Source organism: Dendrobium catenatum, unplaced genomic scaffold (genome assembly GCF_001605985.2).
Source record: "Dendrobium catenatum unplaced genomic scaffold, ASM160598v2 fragScaff_scaffold_621, whole genome shotgun sequence".
Lineage (NCBI taxonomy): Eukaryota > Viridiplantae > Streptophyta > Magnoliopsida > Asparagales > Orchidaceae > Dendrobium > Dendrobium catenatum.
In genome coordinates, this window is record NW_021319083.1 from 6,552,795 (window position 1) to 6,577,252 (window position 24,458).

General features: G+C 36.2%; 1 protein-coding gene across 1 annotated transcript; it reads right to left on the bottom strand.

Moving 5' to 3' along the window:
- Nucleotides 1-7,470: 7,470 nt before the first annotated feature.
- LOC110093051 (auxin-responsive protein IAA33) lies at nucleotides 7,471-9,193 on the bottom strand. Its single transcript, XM_020817807.1, is given in 2 exon segments — nucleotides 7,471-7,555; nucleotides 8,841-9,193. Coding segments are annotated over 2 exon segments (438 nt in total).
- Between the last annotated feature and the right edge of the window lie 15,265 nt (nucleotides 9,194-24,458).

A 24,458-nucleotide genomic window follows, 5' to 3' on the forward strand; every position in this document is an offset into this window, starting at 1 on the left:
GAAGTTGGGGAACAACTTGAGTTTGAACTCTCTACTAAATAAATTATTGAAGAAATTATTCTCCACGCAGATGACGAAAATATACTTGTTCTTAGACATGTCTTATACACCCATAAAGAATAATCATAACTACGCCACAACATCTTTAGAACCTGATGCACTGTGCAAAATTGGGTTTGTCAGATCCTTATTGATAATGATAGTGAGAGTTGTGAGAACATGTTGGCTGCCGCCATGGTAGAAAAACTTAGCCTACTCACAACCAATCATCCAAATCCTTACAATATATCATAGATTCAAAAAAATAATGAAGTCCAGGTGTCCAAACAATGCTTGGTGGCGTTCTTGATAGGAACCTTTGAAGAACAAGTTTTATGCGATGTGGTGTCGATGGATGCCTATCACATGCTATTAGACAAGCCTTGGCAAAATGATCTCAATACCATCCATAATGGAGCCACTAGCACTTAATTCATTCATTCATCTAGGCCAAAGGATCACGTTAGCTCCATTTTAAAGAAGATGATAAAGAATTCCTTAATGTCTGTACTACCCGGTTGTTATCACGCTCAATCTTCCTGAATGAGTTGCAAACGGCACAAGGACTTGTTTTAATTCTGCTAGAAACTAATGAGGAACTCACACTTGTACATGACATGATTCGGCATCTTCTACAGGAGTATTTGGATGTATTGTCGTCTGAGCTCCCCACCGGTTTACCACCAGTATGTGACATTCAGCATTATATTGATTTTGTGCCAAGAACAGTCTTACTCAACAGGCCTGCTTATCAACTGTGTCCAGACAAACACCAAGAGTTGCAACTCTAAATTAAAGATCTAATATCTAAAGAATTTGTGAGAACTTGTCCAGGCCTTGTGCTATCCCAGCCCTTTGGGCACCCAAAAAAGATGGAACCTTTTGAATTTGCATTGATAGTCACTTCATCAATCAAATTATGATAAAATACCGATTTCTCATTCCTCATATTGATGACCTTTACAGCCAATTACACACGGAAACAATTTTTTCCAAGCTGGATTTGCGTAGTGGGTATCACCAAATTCAAATGCAACTTGGTGATGAATAGAAGACAACCTTCAAAATAAGGGATGGGCTATATAAATGGTTGTCATGCCATTCGGGTTATCAAATGCCCCGAGTACTTTTATGAAACTTATGAGTCAAGTGCTACAACCATTCTTGTTTAAATTTATCGTCATTTATTTCGACGATATCCTAATCTATAATGGAACACTTGAGGAGCACATTCAACACTGTGTAGAGTCCTTGACACTCTCTGTGTACAACAATTACTTTCCAATTCAAACAAATGTCAATATCTAACACCCAAAGTAAATTTCCTTGGTTTCGTCATTTCAACAGGTGGAATAGATTCAATCCCTCAAAGTGGATGCCATCTATAACTGGCCTGTACACCAATCATTCACCGATTTAAGTATATTTCATGGCCTTGCTTCATTTTATCAGAGATTTATCAAAAAAATTTAGCAAGGTGGCAATGCCATTAACTGAAGTATTAAAATGTAGTCAATTCTATTGGAACGCTGCAATACAAGCAAGTTTCGACCAGCTAAAACAAAGACTTTTTAGTAAATTAATGGGAAGACATGCCACATGGGTCGAGTATCTTTTCGCCTTCCAATATGTGCTCTGTCACCAATCTGGTAAAAGTAATCAAGTTGTAGATGAACTCAGCCATAGACACATGCTTCTACAAATGATGTAGGGTCGAGTAGTGAGGACCCAGATTTCAAAGAATTATAGAAGTAATGACGAACTAGTCCATTTCAACCTTATCAAATAGAGATGGGACATTTATTTTTGGGAAACATGTTGTGCATACCTCAAGGCTCTACCAACCTAATTATACTAAAATGAATGCCATACTGACTCCTCATCGTAAGCTCCTTTTAAATCCTTTGTTTCATGTACCATCCATTTCACATAATCTAATTTCCATACATAAATTAGTCAATGATAATCCTTGCTCCATTCAGTTTAACAAATATGGTTTTGCTATATAAAGGACTTGACGACTAATCAAACTCTTCTCCACGGTCCCTCCCGTCAAGGCCTCTATAGATTGCAAGCCTCTCCACAACTCAGCACATCTCCCATTGTTCTACTTAGCACACTTTGGCATCGCCGCTTGGGCCATCCATTTACTTCAACATAATCGGAACTACCTACTGTTTTTAGAACTAAGTCTTCTAATTTTCATTGTAAAGCTTGTGCTCTCTCGAAGAGTCACAAATTACCCTTTTCTCGTTCTTCAAATTGTAGCAAAAAACCTTTAGATTTGATACATACCGATGTATGGGGTCCTTCCCCAATTTTGTCAAACCAATGTTTTAAATATTATATATTGTTTGTGGATGATTATTCTCATTTTTGTTGGGTTTTTCCAATGTGCCTTAAATCTGAAGCTCATTCTAAGTTTTTAATTTTTAAGTCATTTGTGGAAAAAAAAATTCAACAAATCCATTAAAATCCTTCGTTCAGACAATGGTGGTGAATATATTAACTCCACTTTTCAAACAACCTTACAAGTTGCTGGCATTATTCACCAATTAACTAGTCTCTATACACCAGTGCAAAATGGCGTTGCATAAAGGAAACATCATAATATCATTGAAACACTACGAAGCCTTCTTCTAGATGCCCATATACCCTTGTCCTTTTGGCCTGATACACTACTCACCACTATTTATCTACTTAACCATCTACCAATCTCACCACTTCCTAAATTATCACCTTTTCAACTACTCTACCACAAGCCACAAGACTATACTTGTTTAAAATCTTTTGTTTTGTTTATGTTACCCTTGGTTACCAACTCTTCCCAAACATAAATTTGATCCAAAATCATCCCTATGTGTTTTTCTCAGTTATGCTTCGAATACTAAAGGTTAAAAATGCTACATTCTTGAATCAAATAAAATCTTCATTTCAAGACATGTTCAATTCATTGAAAACATTTTTCCCTTTCAATCATCAACTATACTAATTTCTTCTACATCAGCTCCTCAATTCACTGCACCCTTAACATTAGTTCCTATCACCTCCAAGAAAATCAAAACAACTCCTCAACCCGTTATGTCTTCACCTACATATACTACTCCAATTTCAACACTAGCTTCCATATCTTCAACAGCTACTTCATTGCCAATCTCCATATCTTCAAATTCACAAAATATCTCTCCACCACCTCAACAAACACATCCAATGCTTACTCGATTCAAAACTGGACATCTAAAATCAAAAAATATTGTTAGCATGTCTCATTGTTTACAGCCAATGGACCCTGCATGCTACTCTCAAACTTCTAAGCACTTGACTTGGTGTCAAGCTATGTCCGCCGAATTTGATGCTTTACCAGCACAAGGCACTTGGATACTTGTGCCTCCTTCACCAAATCAAAATGTTCTCGGTTGTAAATGGATTTATAGAACAAAATACAATGCAAATGGCTCTATTGCAAGACACAAAGCAAGATTAGTGGCACAAGGTTTTAAGCAAGAGTATGGCTTAGATTATTTAGAGACATTTAGTTCGGTAGCAAAGTTTCCAACTATCCGCATTCTTCTTACTGTTGATGTGACACACAAATGGAATATTCTACAATTAGATGTTTCTAATACCTTTCTTCATGGAGACCTTACAGACATAATATACATGTCTGAACCAGTTGGGTTTATTGATCTGTTACATCTGAATCATGTTTGTTTTCTCAAAAAATGTATCTATGGCTTGAAACAATCATCAAGACAATGGTTTGCTAAGTTTTCTAACCATTTGGTCAACTTCGACTTTCAGCCCAGTTAAGCCGATCCCTCTCTCTTACTTTACCAACATGATTCCAAAACTTTATACATCTTAATATATGTGGATGACATATTATTAATTGGAAATTATGAGGAACTTATTCAGCATCTACTACGGGATCTCAATCAGCATTTCAGCTTAAAAAATTTTAGGAACCATTCATCATTTCCTTGGCATCACCGTGCAATCATCCTCATATGGACTATCTCTAACTCAGGCCGCATATGCATCAAACATTATCTCTAGAGCTGGAATGGAAAACTTCAAACCATTAGCTACTCCAATGGCTATCAAATCTCCCCCATCTCCAGACAGTGAGCAATAATTCCACAATCTGGATTTATATAAACACTTAGTTGGTTCCTTGCAATATTTAACTGTTACGAGACTAGATATCTCCTATACAGTTAACAAACTTTATCAATTCATGCACAAACCGTCAAATGGACATTTTTATTTGCTCAAATGGCTGATCAAATATCTCAAAGGTACCTTATCATTTGGTATATTGATCCAACCAACTACCTTACAACTTTCTGCTTTTTCTGATTCGGATTAGGCGGGAGATCCACTTGATCGTAAATCCACGACAAAATATTTGTGCTTTTCTTGGACAAAATCTTATATCATGGCAAGTCAAAAAGCATAAAACAGTAGCTCGTTCATCTACTGAGGTAGAATATAGGTCTCTTGCAACTACAACTGCTGACCTCTTATGGCTAAGACGCCTTTTGCTTGAATTCGGCATTCCAACAAATAATTCAAATGAATTATTTTGTGATAACATTTCAGTAATCTCTTTAGCCAATAATTCTGTCTTTCATGCTCGTACCAAATATATAGAGATAAATTATCATTTCATTAGAGACTGTGTCAAATAAAAATCTGTCGCTATTCATCATGTCACAACAGTTGATCAAGTGACTGATATCTTCACTAAACCTTTATCTACTAAAAGGTTTGAAGATCTAAGAACCAAACTTACACTCTTTGACACGAGTGTCATCTTGCGGCGGGATGATAAGCTAAAGTGATAAGCAGTGCAGCCTATACTGCCATAGCCGCCTCATTATGATGAATTTTGCCACTTCTCTGCTATAGCAAGCACATACTTTTGCAGATTGAATCTCGTCCTTCGATGTTTAACTGACTAGATCCAACCATTCCTACTTCACTTAGTTAGAAGATATATTGTAACAAGAATTGTTCAAAGAGTAGGGAATCATTTTAGAACTTCTGCTCTGACGAAATACTTCTTCCCTGTTTCTCTGCTTCTTCCTGTTTTCCCTTGAAGGTTGCTAAAGCTCCAGCTGCAATTTGAGCGGTTTCACAACAAGTAGGATGATTGGTCATTTCAGCAGGGATAAAACTTTTATCTTGGTTAAATAATATTTTTGTCGCCTTACCTAATATGGGATGTTGTCATATTTGTTCGGCAATGTAGAGTATGTAAATTGGCTAAAATGCAGGATCAACCTGTGGGATTTTATACGCCAGTATAAATTTCGAAAGCCCCATGGATCGATGTTAGCATTGGCTTTGTACTTCGACTTCCTCGCACTCAACGAAATAAAAATTCTATAATGGTCTTCATGGACGGATCCCCAATTATGTGAGGCTTTGCCCACCCTTTAAAAAAAAGTATAAGAGGGGTAATTTTAGAATTTTGCCACCCTCCCCCCACCTCTTATAAAATAAATTTTTGCCCTAATATGACCCATCTCACATTGTTTGCCCATCCATCCGAAGTTCCAAATATTTTCTCTTCATGAATAAATGATAAAAATTATCTCTTATAAATTTGATAGCATTATGCTGGTTAAATTATTATTATTAGTATTACTATTTTATGTAATTATTATTATTATTATTATTTTTATTGTTATTTTCATCTAATTAATTAAAATTTTGTCCACCTTTAAAAGAAAAGCTGGATCCGCCCCTGTTGGTCGTGGTTGACTGGTTCTCAAAAATGGAACATTTTGTATCTTGTAACAAGACTTTGGATGCTACTCATGTAGCTGATCTATACTTGAGGAAAATTGTTCGACTGCACGACATTCCAAGATAATAACTTCAGATTGTGATGTCAAATTTCTTAGTCGTTACTAAAAAACATTATGAGAAAAATTAGGAACAAAGCTTTAATTCTCTTCTACTATCCATCCTCAAATAGATGGTCAAACTAAAACCGTAAATTGAAGCTTAGTAAATCTGCTCAGATGCTAAGTGGGGAAGAATATCCGATAATAGGATCTCATTTTAGCTAAAGTAGAATTTGCATTCAATAGATCTACCAATCAATCGACAAGGAAAAGTCCATTTGAAATCGTGTAACATGGAATTAACCCAGTCTCCTATTGATTTAATTCCTCATATACAAACTACTGCATATGGTGTTGACGGAGAGCAGAGATGCCAAGACATTCAACAGCTACACAATGATCCATAAGCACAACTCAAAATACAAAGCTCAATCAAATAGATCTCGTCGGGTCCAACAATTTCAGGAAGGGGACCTTGTATAGACCCGCCTAAGGAAAGAACGTGTCCCTCATCATTCTTTTGGGAATCTAAGACCAAGAGTCGACGGCCCTTTCTGTGTAATCAAGAAGATAAACGATAATGCTTATAAGATTGACTTTCCCGACGATTACAATATCTCAGCCACCTTCAATGTCACCGATCTCAGCCTTTATAATGAACTCGACATTCCTTCTGTCAGGACACATGATGATTCATGTTCCATGATGGCTCACGTTCTTCTGTGCTTAGGAGAATTTCCACTCCTCTGTGCAAAGCTGCAGCTAACGGCTTGTCCACGTGTCCTATTTACATTTGCTAGCTTATTCTTAAATACTGTAGCAGCTGGTCATCTTTCTAATTAGAACAAATATTCTACATTCTTCTTCTCTGTTTTTCTCTGTTTTCTCCATTGCTTTTCACTGCAGGTACCAAGTCTTCACCTTCTACCCAGGAGAATGTTGCAGGAGCTTGGGGTTTATCTAATATAAACAGTTATATTGGTATTAGATATTTACTTTGTTTTGTCTACCATAATATTTTAGAAATTACTGTTGCTATCAGCTATATGTATAAATAAAGATTGAGTAAGATAAAAAGACAGATTTTTCTATCTTTCTATTTCGAAACGTAGGTTTTGTATCCTAAGTTAAATATCCTCAGCTGGTAATTGCAGAAGTTGTTCCATTTGAGAAGAAGTGCCCTTCTCTGGCTCTCGCTGCCCAATAACGGTATCATAAAGAGTAATGTTATGCAGATTCTTCTTCTACGGACTTTTGGTTTTACAAATGCAACCTCTTTATAATTCGTATGAACAGTGTAAAAGTCGAATTATTAATTAATAAAAAAATGAATTGATTGTTATATTCCAAACTCCAAAAAAAAAAAAAAAACTTTTTGAAGCTTATTTATGCTCATCCAAACACTCAAAAACTTAAAATCCTTTTTTTTGTACACTCAAAATTGCTCGAATCAAACAATCATTGAAAGAAGAAACAAAGCGCCAAACTTTCACTAGATCATGATGAGAAAACTAAAATGCATCAACACATATATCAGTGATGACAGTTTCATATCCACTGTCGTCACTGTGATCAGCTATCCCAATATCCCCCGGCTGTGCTTCCGGCGGCCAGGCCTCGCTGGAATTATGCGAATTCGTTTAACCACACGAACAAAATCCCTGTACAAATAGTAACAGACAATTAAGCTTAATCAAGCGTAGCTTAGATAAGTAATCCCTCATAATACCTCTCTTCCATTAACAACATACTATTTTTTTAGCAATTAGATAACATTTAGATGATTAAAACACGAATAATTCATGTCATTTATATTACGAATAAACTAATTTTGTGAGAGTAAAATATACAAAAAATGAGTGATTAATAATCATTTAGATGATATTTTCTTAATAGGATTTTCAAAATTGTCTTCAAAATTCTATTTATGGGAAAGCTCAATTAAAAATGTGATTAATGCTTGGAACGAGTGCAATCTTTTATAAAGTTGATTGTAAAGTTGTTGTAGAAAAAATAACTTCCTTATTATGGTTGTAGAAATCAACTTCTCACAATCGAAATTTCTAAAACCAGTGAGAAAGTAGAAAGAAATAATAGCCAAATAAAATTTTTATTGTGATTTGAAAAGCAAAAAAGTCAAAAAAAAAAACATGTTTTAAAAAAAAAAAAAAAAAAAAAAAAAAAAAAAAAAAAACTATCCCAATTAGACTCTAAGATTGTGTTTAGGATGGCTCCAATATTTTGTAAAGATGATTATAACGTTGTTATGAAAAAACTATTTTTTTTTAATTTATGTGGATTTTTTTTGAAAAAAATAGATAATTGTTTTCTTACAACTATCACATATTAATGATTATGGCTGTAGAAAACAACTTTTCAGAGAAATTTTTGAAAAATAATTAATGAAAATAATAGTCACATAAAATTGTTGTTGACATTTTAAAAGTAAAACTACTAAGGCTTCGTTTGGGACGGTTTTTTTATTGCTTTCTAAAATTTAGTTTTGGGAAGGCTCCAACATTTTGTAAATGAAAAAAAACTTTTTTTTAAATTTATGTGGATTTTTGTTTTGAAAAAAAAAAAAAAAGATAATTGCTTTCTTATAACTATCACATATTAATGATTATGGTTTTAAAAAACATCTTCTTTTCACATAATTTTTTTTCAAAATAACTAATGAAAATAATAATCAAATAAAATTGTTGTCGATATTTTAAAAACAAAACTACTAAAAAGTTATCTCAAACACACTCTAAGAGATGCTCAAGAAAAAAATAATAATAAAACTATTGTACCAAAAACAATTTTTTCAAAAAAATAATTATGAATATTTTTCTTTTGGAAAATACTATTACATTCTACAATATTGATGGTTAAAAACTAAAAGTCGCAAGGTAAAAATTTCTCTAAAAGAATATTAGCACAGGAGCTCGAATGTTTATATACTTTCAGCTCAGATCCCCCGCGAGGAGAAGATCATCCTCCCTGTCCTCGTAAGCAACCATGTGGCCCGGCACGGCGTTGGAGAGATCAAGTCCGGCGTTGGAGAGATCAAGTCCGGCGTTTGGGTAAGTCTTATCGGCGCCGACGAACAAGCGACGCAGCGTGAAGGCGAGGCTCTCGTAGCTGGCGTGCCGGTCGAGCCGGACCGAGTGGCAAATGGACCGGCCCTCGAAGATAACCTTTACGGAGGGGATGATGCCGGTAGTGCTGAGGAAGTTGGTTGGAGGCGGCGAAAGGGCGAGGAATCTCTCTGAAGAGGGAGCGGCGGCGGAGGTTTCTTCCCAACGTCGCTTCATGACTTAGAGAGAAAGAGAGAGAGAGAGAGAGAGAGAGAGAGAGAGAGAGAGAGAGAGAGAGAGAGAGAGATCTGAAGGAAGTGTGAGATGGGGAAGTCGAGTAGTGTGAATTTATAAAGAGGAAGGAGGGTATAGAGAGAGAGAGAGAGATGGAGAGAACTGATTGGTGTTTTACAGGGATGAATGCGTAGAAGGGAAGAAAGACGGACAGACAGCGCGGCGGTCGCCGGACAGTTCGGCGTTTGACTGAATTAATGGGACTACAGTGTCCGATTTAATACTATTAGAATTTACTAAACTCAAATAAGAACTATTTATATTATTAATTAGCACCTAAATCATTAAAATTTAGTTGTTTAGTCTCTTAAAATTTTCAATTTACATTATTTATTACTCTGATAACTAATGATTCATTTGGGACGGCTTTCTTGCTCTTTAAAGCAGCTTTCTTATAAATTTTATACTAAAAAGTTGATTTAAGAAGCAACAAGAAATCCGTCCCAAACGAAGTCTAAGTTAACAAATCTTATCGAGGCATGTCGATGCCTTCTCCCAGTTAGCTCATGTTATGTCAAAGCATAAGATGTGACTTATTCCTCTTCCTAATTATTAATATGATGACAATTGTTTTTTTTTTTTTGATTATTTTATGAAACATAATTTTAATTTTATTTCCAGTAGCCATCTTCTTTAATAAGCTCATTGCATCAATCTAGTCATAAGATATTCAATATAATTGTTACTAGTGAGATTTGTGTCATAGCCATCTCTAATAAACTTGATAATAATTTTCTTCATCAAGAAATAAATTATGATTTCCTCTAATTGTATTATAGTATTTCAATAAAATTCACAATAGATACATAAAAGAACATGCTTTTATGCATTGTACTTTATAGTCTTTAATTGTCTAATTGGTGTAATGTCTCATTAGTTATACTCTATTAGGATATCGCATGTGATATAATGAGCTTGTACCATCCAAAAATTCAATCTCGTAGGGGGTCCATAAAACTAACCAAACTCAATAATTTAGCACTGGGACATCACATGTAATCAACCAGCTCAATGGCGATGACTCCCTTATTAGTTTAATATCAAGGAATCAATATTAAATTAAGAACTAAGCGCTAAAATTGATTTTTCTTAATGCTTCTTTTCTAATTATTCTCTATTGGATTTCTCTTTGGCATCTCCTTAAAAACTCTCTATAAACATATTCTCAGTGCTAAATCTTATCCTATTGGCTCAAACCTATATATAATTGCTTAATGCCTTTTTAACATCACCTTTTTTTCCCAATAACTTCTTGCTAGCAAGTTGTTTCGCTTTATAATGTCTTTTTGGTCAATGCATCATAGATGGCTAAACAATTAGTTGTCTTTCTCAACTCAACATATCTTAAAGACATCAATGTTAGGTACATAATAGATTGCCATCATTTCTCTATCTCATGAGTGTTTGCCACTGATACAAATCAGAGATTATGAAGTGTCATCATTTGTACCTCATAACTCTACCACATGAAAATAAGCTCTTATGTCTCATTCAAGTCATTATAATGGTCATATGAAATAACAAACATGATCATTTCAAGTTTTTCTATTTATATGTATAGCTTAAGTTTTAGAAGGATCATATCACACTTGAGAATAAACTTATATAGTGACTTTCTTCTTCCTCTTCCCTTATTCCTCCTCCAAAGCAAAGAAGACTTTCTTTGAATGAACTACTCTCTTTTCCTTCATAGTGGAATCCTTTTCTTCAATGCACAATGGATATATACCATCGTGTCGCATAGCCACTCTGGCATCTGCAAGCACTCCTAATTAGTTTAGAGCCTATTTGAGATCACTTATATTTTTCTTATTTTTTGTAACATTTTTATTTGATGTATTTTTAAATTATTTATTTTTTTAAATCAACTTATTTAAAAAAATACTAAAAATAACAATGAGTTATTTTAAATATTTTATAAAAATAACTGTTGCGTCCTGGAGTATTCGCGACTGTAGAGAAATATATAGTTTAACATCTTAGCATTGTACGAAGATCCAGCACACAAGCAGACAAGAGAGAGTGTGTAGCGTTCATAAGATACACCATAATTTTTATGTGGAAACCCCTGAAAAGGGGGAAAACCCACGGGGCCTGGCCTAGTTTGAATGAATCCACTAGTATTTGTAGTCGATTACACATTGTGGGAGTTACAATAATCAATATAGACATATTTGTTTGGTTGGAAGGGCCATAGTAAGCACGAGACAGGGGTCCGAAAGACCGCAGTAAACAGGAAACTGGGGTCAAAAAGACCATTGTCTGTTGATGGAGGTTGGAAGGACCATAGTTAGCAGGAGACATGGGTTCGAAAGATCGTAGTTGGCAGGAGACCGGGGTCTGAAAGATTATTTCCTGGTGATGGAGGTCGAAATGACTATAGTAGGTGATGAAGGTTGGAAGGACTGTAGTCGGCAGGAGACAAGGGTTTGATAGACCGTTGTCTGGTGATGGAGATCAGAATGACCAAAGTAGGCAACGGATGTCGGAAGGACCGTAGTTGGTAAGAGACAGGGGTCCGAAAGACCATTGTAGAAGGGCGATACTCTGGTAGAACTCTGGACATCAGGTGGTGGCCTAATAGATGTTCGGGCCTTAGGTTGTGGTGCGGCAGATATCCGGGACTCAAGTGGTGGTCTGGTAGAAGTCCGAGTGTCATGCGGTGATCCGAGGGAAGTTTGGGCCTCAGATGGTGGTCTGACAAAAGTCTGCGGCCTTAAGTGGTGATCTAGTGGAGTAACGACGTCAGGCGGTGGTCTGGTGGAAGTTCGGGCCTTAAGTGGGGGTCCGACATAAGTTCGGGGCCTTAAGTGGTGGTCTGGCGGTACAACAATGTCAGGTGGTGGTCCAGTGGAAGTCTGGGCTTAAAGTAGTGGTCTGGCTGAGCAACGATGTTAGGTGGTGATCTGGTGGAAATCTGGACCTTAGGTGATAGTATGGTAGAAGTTCGGAAGCTTAAGTGGTGGTCTAGCAAAAAAACGACATTAGGAAGTGGTTCGATGGAAGTACGGGCCTCAAGTGGTGGTCCACTGGAGCAACGACGTCAGGTGGTGGTCCGATAGAGGTGAGGGCCTCAAGTGGTGGTTCGGCGGAGTAATGACATCAGGTGGTGGTCCGACGGAGGTGAGGACCTTAAATGGTAGTCCAGCAAAGCAATGACGTCAGGTGGTGGTCCGATGGAGGTGAGGGCCTCAAGTGGTGGTCCTGCAAACTCAGGCGGTGGTCGAGGAGGAGCTTATTCCTTCTCTTCCTTCTCTTCTTCCTTCTTCTTTTCTTGCTTTTTTCCCCTCTCAAGAGAAATGAGGGGTCTATTTATAAATTTATGGAGTGGCATGGCCCGTAAATAGGTGAGAGATTAAGGGTAAAAGGGGAGTGGTTGGATGGACGGCCGATGTTGAATCCCTTGATCGTGGACAGTTTGATGGACATTTCTATGCCTTAGTGATATCAGAATTCAGTAAATTTGGGCTCGTTGGATTCATCTCTTCGAGCATCTTGATTCGACTATAAGCATGTCATGTTTGGAAATTGTTTGGTAACCCAAATTATGGTTCAAACCTTTCAACAGTGCTTCGGGTCCTTAATTTGGACCCATTTGGCTCGAATTGAGTCGAATTTTGTGTTGTTAGGTTCGTATTTCTGAGACATTGAGTTCGACTATAAGTTTGCTTAAATTAGAGTTCGTATAGTCCCAATTTTAATTTCAGGAGTTTCCAACTTGATTTTGCATCGAGATTCATGCACGATCAAGATAATTTTTTGAGGACGTATCAATAACCATCAAAACTTTCCACATTTACAATCAATCCCCCCATCATCAACACTTCATACTTCTCACCTGCCTCTATCATGAGTAATCACTGTCACCATCATATAAATCAATATATTCAATATTTAGTAAAAATAAACTTAACATATTTTAATTTAATAAATAAATTTTTTATGACAAAATATAAATAAAAATAATTTAAAATAAAAAGTAAAAAATGATCCCATATGTACTGTAATATGAATTCCAAAAAAAATGTATTGTAATATGCATATATTTTTAAAAACGGTAGGATTTTAATTCAATTAAATAAAGCAAAGATTTATTTTTGTCTATTTTCTAGTAATTAATTATTAAAAGGGAGGATCTGCGTTATTGGCTCTGCTAGGGTTTGCACTGTGCCCTAGCCGCCCAATTTTTCGTACGTCACCTCATCCACCTTCTGTGAGGGGTTCCCTCTCCATCGGATCCCCTCTAGAGATCACAATTCCCCCCCCCCCCCCCCCCCCCCCCCCCCCCCCACTTTTAGGGGATACCAAATCCCCCTCTCAACCACCCGCGAATACTCCCTTTATTCCATCTGCCTGCAGCTGGACAAATATTGTCACCCCTGACTGTTTGTCCTCTAAGGACATGCTGGTAGAATTTTGCGAAGAGGAAGATGATGTTCTGATCTTTCAACATGCTAAAACCAATGCTGCTGTCGAAGAGTGGAATCTATCGCTGGTAGGTTTTTCTGTTGGTAGGAGGCCTTATTACAAGGCCCTCTTAGCAACTATTTAGAAAACTTGGAAGCTCAAAGGTACAATCCAGCTTTTTAATATGAGCGATGGTTTTTTTCTTATCAAATTTTCCTCTATCATGGACTACGATATGGCATGGAACGGTGGGGCGTGGTTTCTTTTAAGCCGACCTTTCATCCTGCAAAAAATGGTTTCCCAGATTCAAGTCCTAAAGATAAAATTTTTCTTCGGTTCCCATTTGGGGTAAATTCATCGACCTCCCTCTTTGTGTTTGGAACTCAGAGGGGATTTCATGGATTGCCAGTAAAATAGAAATACCCCTTGCGGTGGACGGCTTAACCGCCCAGAAGTCTAGACTCAACTACGCCCGTGTATGCATCCAAGTCAACAACAAAACCAAATACCTAGACTTTATCCCCATTTCCATATAAAACGAAATCATGCAGCTGAAAGTTCAATACGAATGGAGACCTTCGCCATGTGATTCATGTGGTTTTTGTTCCATTTCTCTGTCTCCTGTCCCACCAACCCAACCACTCAAAATGTTGATAACCTTAAAAAAACTACTTTCAGAGGAAGGAGTTCCTCTCGGGCCCCCATTTCTAACCGGATCAAGGATAGGAGTGTTATCACTGCTCCCCAACCTAGAGTACCAAACCTGCATGCTAATACTTTTGTTAGCTCAGCACAACAACCCCCCAAATCTCCCATTTCAGATAAACCATCCTCCTCCTCACCTCCGAAAATCACTCAACTGCCTCCTACCACAGAACAAACTTCTACCTCCAAATACAAACCCCCCAAAATTGACTTCATTCCTGACTTAAATTCTCTCACAGATGAAATCACTCTTACTACTATTAAACAATATGTTCCCCAATTACATACATATGTTGTTGTCTCCCCAAATAAATTTGATCCCCTTTTGGATCTTTACTCAGACGCTTGTTCTGTTAATAGTGGCTCTATGGTAGAGTCCTAGACAGCCAACGAAAAAGAATCGGGTTCTGCTCAGCCACCTAAAGAAAAAATTAATATCTTGCACCAGTCCCCTCCCTCATCATCAAAAAGTACCCGAGGCAAGCATAAGAAGCCTCAACCATCCACTTCCAAATCTCAATGACCCTCCCATCCATTGCTTCTTGGAACATAAGGGGTTTTAACAACCCTAGCAAAGTTCTAGCTTTTAAGCAGCTCATTAAATCCCATAAACTGGACTTGATTTGCGTCCTGGAGAATAGGATTCATTTGAAGTCTCTTGATGACCCTTGGTTCAATGTTGTTCATACTATTTTTTATTTGGAAGAAAGCTGCAACAACTTTGATTTTTTTACATCTTGTAGAATTTGAATTAAATGGGATGAAAATAGAATCATGTTTGACCCCATCTTCTTCTCCTCACAAATGATTTGCGGTTTTATTACCTATGGACATTCTATGTCCTTTTTTCCTTAGTGCTATCTATGGCTCTAACTCTGTAGATGAAAGATCTATTCTATGGCAGCAAATCAGTTCCAATGCTCCTCCTCTCGACTTGTCGTGGATTATTATGGGAGATTTTAATTTCTGTAGGTATCAAAATGAAAAAGCTGGGGTTCCCCACTCCATTTCAGCCATATGGGTGACTTTAACTCTTTCATTTTCGATAAACATTTCCTTGACCTGTCTTCTACTGGTCTTTTTATACCTGGTTCAACTGACAAACTGACAATTCTATTCACATTAAGATGGATAGGGTTTTAGTTAATGAGGCTTGGATCACTAAATATCCCCTCTCTTACTATTTGGTTGATAACTCAAGATGTTTTTATCAATGTCTGATTATCCTCAAAGATGGCTGCTCTCACTTTCCCATTAGTCGTTTTCAATTGAAGAATTTTTGGACTACCAAAGGGAAATATTTGGCCTCCTTGCTTACTATTTTTATGGAACCGGTGGTTGGAAACCCCCTTTTGGATTTTTCTAACAAGCTTAGAAAATTGAAAGCTTCCATTAAAACTGAAGAATGGGCCTCTATTAATGCCATTCAAATCTCTCTTCAGGATCTTCAAGATAAGCAGAAGTCCCTCCTCACTTTGTTGGATTCTGACCAAACAAACAACCTTATCAATACTTATTTGAATTCAATTAATGGTGATATTGCTGAGTTGAACTCCTCTTGATCTTCTTGGGTTTTTCAAAGGGCAAAAGCAAAATGGCTTAAAGATGGAGAAGATGACCTTAAATTTTTATACTCTAAAATCAGGATAAGAAAGACTTTTAATAGCGCTGCTATTATTTCTGCTCTCTGTGCTAATTCTGGGAATTATGACATTGCCAAGCAAAGAGCCATTGTGTCACGACCCGACCCGAGACGAGACGGGATCGTCCCGGACGATCCGACTTCGTCCGGACGAACCTGGAGCAAAAACTGATATTACACATTGCTCATTTTCAGGAGTTGTACAATCCTCATTACCTTTACTCTCTTGACATTTCTGCTTTTCCGGTTGGCAAAATCGTGCCCCACTTTATGAACTCCACTCTTATTGCTCCCATATCTCAAGCTGAAATTAAAACTGCTATTTTCTCTGGTGCTTCTTCTTCATCTCCTGGTCCTGATGGCTTTAATTTCCATTTTTATAAGTCCAGTTGGCATATCATTGGCCCTTCTCTCTGTAAATTAAGCTATTCAATCATTCTTTCTTAAAGGGTATCTTCCAAAAAAGGGTCAAGTCTACTGCAATTTTTTTTATTCCTAAAACCTCTCATGCAAACTCTATTTTTGATTTCAGGCCAATATCCCTCTGCAACACACTGCATAAAATTATTTCCAAAGTACTTGCATCTAGGCTCAAGGGTATTATGCCTCTTTTTATTAACCAGGCTCAAGCTGGTTTTATCTCCCACTGCATTTCTACTAACAATGTTATTTTAGCCTCCGAAGTGTTGGGCTTTTTTAAAAAATGAACCAAAGTTCCTTATATGTGTGCCAAGTTGGATATCAAGAAGGCTTTTGACTCTTTTTCAAAAGATTTCTTGCTTCAGAGAATGGCTCAAAAGGGGATTCCTCCTCAATTTGTTCAATGGGTTAAAGCTTGTATTACCAATGTGCATTTTTCAATTTGTATGGATGGGGGTTTGGAGGGCTTCATTATCTCCACTGTTGGGTTGAGGCAGGGCTGCCCCCTCAACCCTTATTTGTTCTATTTTGCCATGGATGCACTGTCTTGCCTCTTTGATAACACGAATGAGGGGTCTCTATTTCAACCGGTTGACATCAAAGGCTTTCAAATATCTCACATTCTATATGCTAACGATGTACACGTCTTTGGTAAGGCTACTTTATCCAATTTCCATGCTCTGAATGACATTCTCCTAAAATTTGCTAACTCTTATGGACTGAAAGTCACCCCCGGTTAAAAGCTCTATTATCATGCAAGCGAACCATCCTCTCTCCAAAGATATTTGTGATACCCTCCAAATCCATAACCTCTGCACTTCCTTCATTTAATTGGGCATTCCTATTTATATCAAGTGGATTCTCATATCCCAATTCTCCCCCCTTCTTGACAATATCACTAATAAGCTTTCTGTTTGGAAAGTAAAGTCTCTTTCTTTTGTAGGTAGACTTCAATTTCTACGGTTTACTATTTGGAACACTATTGCCTACTGGATTTGTGGGGCAATAATACCTAAATTTTGCTGTAAGCAAATTGCTAAACTTTCAGCAAAATTCCTTTTCTTTGGTGATATTAAGGAAAAAAAGCTCCATTTAGTCTCTTGGGCTAACACGTGTAACCCCAAGAATAACGAAGGTGAGGGCCTTTGGCGATCAGATTACAAATAACAACTGTACGATAGAAGTCCGTGTGTCAGGTGATGGTCTGGCAGAACTTCGGGTCTCAGGTGATGGTCTAACGAAGGTGAGGGCCTTTGGCGAAGGTGACGGCCTCTAACGAAGGTGAGGGCCTCTGGTGAAGGTGAGGGCCCCTGGCGAAGGTGAGGGCCTCTAACAAAGGTGAGGGCCTCTGACGAGGGTGAGGGCCTCTGGTGAAGGTGAGGGCCTCTGGCGAAGGTGATGGCCTCAGGTGGTGGTCCGGCGAAGCTCCGGCGGTGGTCGAGGAGGAGCTTCTTCCTTCTCTTCTTCCTTCTCTTCTCTTCTTCTCTTCTTGCTTGGGTCCCTTTTCAAGAGAAATGAGGGGTGTATTTATATATTTTCTGGAGTGGCATGGACCGTAAATAGTTGAGAGATCAAGGGTAAATGGGGAGTGGTTGGATGGACGACCGATATTGAACCTCTTGATCATGGACCGTTCGTGAAGGATTTGGAGGCTTTAATGATTTCAGAATTCTGTGATCTTGGGCTCGTTGGATTCGCCTCATCGAGCCGCTCGATTTGACTATAAGCTCGTCATATTTGAGAACCGTTTGGTAACTCAAACAGCGCTTCAGGTCCTTGATTTGGGCTCATTTGGGCTCGGATTGAGACGAATTTGGTGTCGTTGGGTTCGTATTTCCGAGACGCTCAGTTTGACTATAAGTTTTTTGAAATCGGAGTTCAGGTGACCCCAAATTTAATTTTTGAAGTTCCCAACTTGATTTTGCATTGAGATTTGTGCCCGATCAAGATGATTTTTTGAGTACGTATCAGCTTTATAAACCGATGCTAAAATAAAACTATCTACTCAAATTCTGCCCTATGTATATACAAGAGATATATAATTGTATTATTATCCGTTATCCAATAATTTTGGAGATTCATAACAATATCTTCGGGTTTAAAATAGATCCATCAATAATTCCCATTTTCTTTTTTTTTTTTTTTTTTTTTCGTTTTTTTGTTGCAAAAAGGAAAATCAAGATAGGTAATTTACTTGAGATTCATAATTTTCACCCGTCAAGATATGCGAAGCCAACAAAATTTCTCAACTAAAGGTTGAAGTTAGTATGGGCTGAAAGGATCAATCATCGAACCCTAGATTTGCATCACTATGAAGTAATGTAATGAAAAAGAAAAAAAGATCAAAAGAAAGATGCAAGTCTTTACGATGTCAAGATGGCTATGGAAGAAGATAGATAACTCTCTAATAACATATTACATAAATGGGAAAGTATAGAACATCATTTCACAAAAAGAAGAAAGTAGAAGAAAAATGGAAAAGAAATATTATCAGTCTCCGATATCTTAATCCAATAGAATGATTGAGTTAAATAGTACCAAAAAAAAGAAAAACCTAACAATATCCAATGAAGGAGAAGGATAGCATAGCCATTTAATGTATAGCTAAAACATAACACAAAAAAATAGAATATCACTACCAAAAAATAGAATTTTTCGTAGCAGTTGTTAGGAGCATTTTTAGAACAACTGCCAAAACCCTGATTTAGCAACAATTTTGATCGCTACAATTTGCACAAGTTTTAACTGGTGCAATTAGAACCGGTTTTAACTACCAACAAAGCCCCGCCCTTAAACTAAATCCCTAATTCCCAATCTTATACCCATTCTGAAGCTCGGCTTTTCCTCTGCCCCTCTTTTTTTGTGTGTGAACATCCAAAAAAAAAAAAAAAAAAAAAAAAAAAAAAAAAAACTAACAATATCCAATGAAGGAGAAGGATAGCATAGCCATTTAATGTATAGCTAAAACATAACACAAATAAAATAGAATATCACTTCCAAAAAATAGAATTTTTCGTAGCAGTTGTTAGGAGCATTTTTAGAACAACTGCGAAAACCTTGATTTAGCAACAATTTTGATCGCTACAATTTGCACAAGTTTTAACTGGTGCAATTAGAACCGGTTTTAACTACCAACAAAGCCCCGCCCTTAAACTAAATCCCTAATTCCCAATCTTATACCCATTCTGAAGCTCGGCTTTTCCTCTGCCCCTCTTTTTTTGTGTGTGAACATCCATGACTCTAGCCCTCGCTCGATCGGAACGATCGAGCCATTGCTATCGTAGGATTACACCAGCCATTACTGTTGGAACCTAAATGCTCGTCCACTCGCACTTACCGCTTGCATCTTGCATGTTCTTCTCGCCACGCGAAGACCCATCCTGGCTGATCCTTTTCAGTGTGAGTTTATTCCTCTTCTTCTTCTTCTTCTCATTCTTCTTCATCTTCTTCTCCCTCTTCTTCTCATTCTTCTTCTTCTTTGTATATTTACATTAGTGATTTGCAATTAGTGTTTTGCATTTTCAACAAGGCTTTGATGGTCTTTGTAAATGTATATACAAAATAAATAAATAAATAACTGTGAGGCGATGCTACCAAGAAGAATTGTCTCTTTAAATTACCACCATAGATTATTTTCATAATAGATCATGACTCGCTAATCATACTCATTTAAATTATAAGATTTTTTGTTCTATTGATGTTTAAGTTTTATGTCTAATGTAGGTTTGTAGGGTTGTGCTTAGAATAATTTTTGTGGTGGAGTTTGCCTAAAAGCTTGGTGATCGACTAATTTAATCCTTTGAAGTGTTTAGGTAAAATTATAACATGAATATTTCATATAGATGTGCTCCAATTAATAGAGTTTAGGTTGATCAACCTTTAGTGTGTTGATAAATGGGAGTTGATGCTATATAGTTTATGTGTTAGAAGTAATTTCAATACTAATAGCCTATAAAGTGTAAGATAATATCATAACGATGGTAGAAAATTAGATATATTATAGAGTAGCCTAAATTTTGAAGGTTTTGTAAGTAATATTATCAACATCAAAATTTAGGAACATATCTTTAATTCAACAAAGAATTGAGAGATTTGAATTACCTCAACTCCCTTCACTTCGAATTTCACTAGAATAACGACTATCATTGAGAATGCCAACAATATCTAGCATCACCTTGAATTACCCTAAACATGAATTTCACTCTAATAGTAAACTATAAAAAGAAAGTAATAAAGAGATAATATAAAGAAATAAATCAGATAAAATGAATATAGTTGGTTAGCCTCCATGTAGCCACTTAAAAAAGTATATGAGGCTATAAGTAACAATAATAATGATTAATTGAGATAATTCATGAAAGGATCTTAGATTAGCAAAACTTGCCAACCTCATATATTATGATTAAAAGGAACATAGAAAAATAATAACAAATATTATGTAATTGAGTGGACCTAAAGGAATCCTAGGTGGATGATGGGAAAGGTTAGAAGCGTTATTGTTATAATGGTTTTGAGTGTTCTATGTGAAATGTATTTTGCGAGGGGGATATCATGACCATTAGGAATAGGCACATTGACGGTAACCTGACTTCGTATTAAAAAAAAAAGTAGGCTAGATGTGATACAGTAGATTGAATCAACACGTTGTTTTGATTGAAAAATATAATTTAGGTATATATAATTTTGAAAAATATTTAATTATCTTTGGGATTATTTAATTTTTAAAATTTTTAAATCGAACGCATCATTCTGAATAGTATATCGCCTCGAAGGGTGAATATATAGTTCTCTAATGGGTTCTAATTACAAAATTTAAATTCATCCTGATTATCGTAGTCAAACTCAAAGGGAGAAAGAGTTTCATAGCACTATCATCGGAGGGTGAAACCTCAATTTTTCTCTATTGGGGACGTAGTTCTACGTAGCATCAAAGCAACTAGAAAGGTCACTCAGTGTAATAAGCTCTCTCCCCTCTAGGAGGGTCCTTATTTGGTGGTAGTTATGGTCAATGCTTAACACCCTCTAACTGAAGGATGCTAATGGGAAGATGCTCCCTTGAACTTAGAATATTAATAACCTCTGCAAGTATTATCAGTAGGTGTTGATAGTACTATTTATCTTATGTTATATTCCCTCATATTGATAGTATTGTTTGTCTTGTATTGTACTCCCCCAAGTTATTATAATGTCATTGTGTGTATCCTTCCAGCATTTTTATGCTGACCTTTCATACATCTCTTGTATGTTAATTAGGATAGAACTCTTCTAGACCCCAAACCCCTAGGCTATACTAGGGAATTATTATATTATCTTATATAATGCAGTAATGTGACGTTCATTTTATTATGATATTATCTCTACTATAAAAGATAAAAACTCACAAAAAATTTAGCCACTTTATCCATGATTTGAGAAATGCACAATATACATTATATCTCAGACATTGGATGATCAATCTAAGGGGGATTTGATCTGACTTCTTTCCTATGGGTTAATGTCATCAAGAAAATGCTTTAACTAATAATCTTGGATAGGTCAAACATCCTAAGAGGATGCCATGAATTTCAAGTTATTGGATGATCAATCCTAGGGGGATTTGTGTTGAGATAACTGCTACTTAGTTTTGCATGTTTAATATTCTTGCAACTTGTATGTTTTTGATCATTTCAAATATTATTGCTTTGATTATTATTTCTCCTAACATATTTTGGAAGAATTATTTTGCTCTTGTGTGTACTAACATTTCAGAAAAATCATACTTTGGATTATAGAAGACTTGAAATCAAGATCAGTTTATAGTTTATTGTAATTAAAGTATGCATTTTCCATTTTATTGAGTCTGAGAGAGTGTGATTGTAACTAAGTAACTGAGTACACACATAGGGGGAGAGTTTAAAATTCATATTTTTAAACTGATTGTACTATACGATATCATGTTTTACAGGACAATCTGGTTTGTTATTTTTCCCAACGAGCAATTGAACAAACAGAAATGAAAATATTTTTTCTAAGTATGGATCATACGGGATGATCCCCATTTCATATAAAGACAAATGTCTCGGGTCTGTTCTCGCTCATTTCATCCTAACATTTTGTATAGACAAAATTTAAAAATTTTTAATTATTCATCCCGGATGAACTGAGTTCATACCGTACTATGATCATGTACAAAATGTTTTCATACTGATTCACAATAGGTTTGTATGCAACAGTATTTGTATTATTCATTTGTAAAAACATACGATCATACTATATGATCGTGTATGCTCAAAATTGAAAACTTTAGTTTTCTGGATGATTTTTTATGTCTTTGTATAAAAGGTCCATTAAAGACTGATGTTAAAAGTCTTGTCTATATGAATTTTCAAGGGCAATTGAAGGACAGAGTGTGAGAGACTGTTTAAGAGAGATTTCTTGCAAGTAGAGTGTGAAGGGTTCACGAAGTCACCAAAGGTAAGGATCTCTTTGTAATTGTGGTTATCACTCTTTCTCTTGTCTTTCTAGATTACTCGTGAGATTATCTTCGGATAAGATTTGGTTATTTACCGACACTTGGAGAGTGTGAACAGCTGAAGGTACTTTACCTACACTTGGAGGGTATGAAAGGACCAAGGTATTCTATGTACACTTGGATGGTGTGAAAGGATGAAGGTACTCTACCTACACTTGGAGGGTGTAAAAGGACGAAGGTACTCAGCCTACATATAGATGGTGTGAAAGGATGAAGGTTCTCTGCCTTCACTTGGAGGGTGTAAAAGGATGACGATTCTCTGCCACACCAAGGATTGGTAGAAGAGAGTTTTGTAAAAGCTTCTCCGTCTTGTTGTGGGGGCAAAAGAGAGTCACTTTTGGTAATTGTGCAATACCTGAAGAGGGAGTCTTCAGGGAGTGGATGTTTGTTTTGTTTGACTGAACAACTATACATCTTTGTGTATTTTTTTCTACTTCTTACTTACTACAAGCTTTTTAATTTTGTGGTTGAAATGTTTTATTTTTGAAACTTTAATTAACTTGCTTTTTGAATCAATTAGTTTCAAATTTTAAGATCCAATAAGTAATTTTTAAAATTACAAATTCACCCCCTCTTGGTTAGCCTTAGGACGTAAGCATTGGTTTAAAAACCTTTTCAAATTTCAACAAGTGGTATTAGAGCTTTTTTTTAAATCATAAGTTTAGACTGCTTTTTTAAAAATGAGAATGGCTACTTTTGGAAATCGGAACACACCTGAAGGGTATTCGATCACTAGATCTCCTTTATTTGATAACATCCCTTTTAATTTTTTGAAAATATGCATGTCTATATTTTTACAATCACTAGATTATCGTATGTGAATTTTAGTTCAAGAAGGGTATACAAAACCAACTAGATTAGTTGATGGTATTAGAGCTGAAACACCCTTTACTGAATGGACTTTAGAACAACATGACTTAGCACAGTTAAATGCAAAATATTTAAATAGTTTCTTTTGTGCACTCAAGTCAGAAGATTACATGTAGTTTTCCACTTGTAAAAGTGGAAAGAACATATGAGATATACTTTGTATTATATATGAAGGGACTAATGAAGTAAAAGCAATCTAGACTAAATATATTGTTACATGACTATGAATTATTTTACATGAAACCCAATGAATCTATTTCTGACAAGTAAATAAGATTCTCTGAGATAGTCACTTCTTTGCATGCATTAGGTAGGGAACTAATGAACGCTAAAATGGTTAATAAAATTCTTTATTATTTGCCTACTACTTATGATGCAAAAATAACTGCTATTATAAAGTCAAAAGATTTAAATTTTTTATCTATTGACAATTTTCTTGGATCACTAATTGCTTACGAGTAAGGAGTGAGTCGAAGAAAGATTAATGCAGGAGAATAATGAAAGGAGAAGAACATTGCACTAAAAGTGGAGTCAAAAAGTGATCTATCACAACCTGAGGATGAGGATGACATTGCCTTCATTACTAGACAATTCAGTAGCTTTCTTAAAAGAAAGCAGAGGAGACGCTAGTAGTGGAATAAAGGTAAATTTAT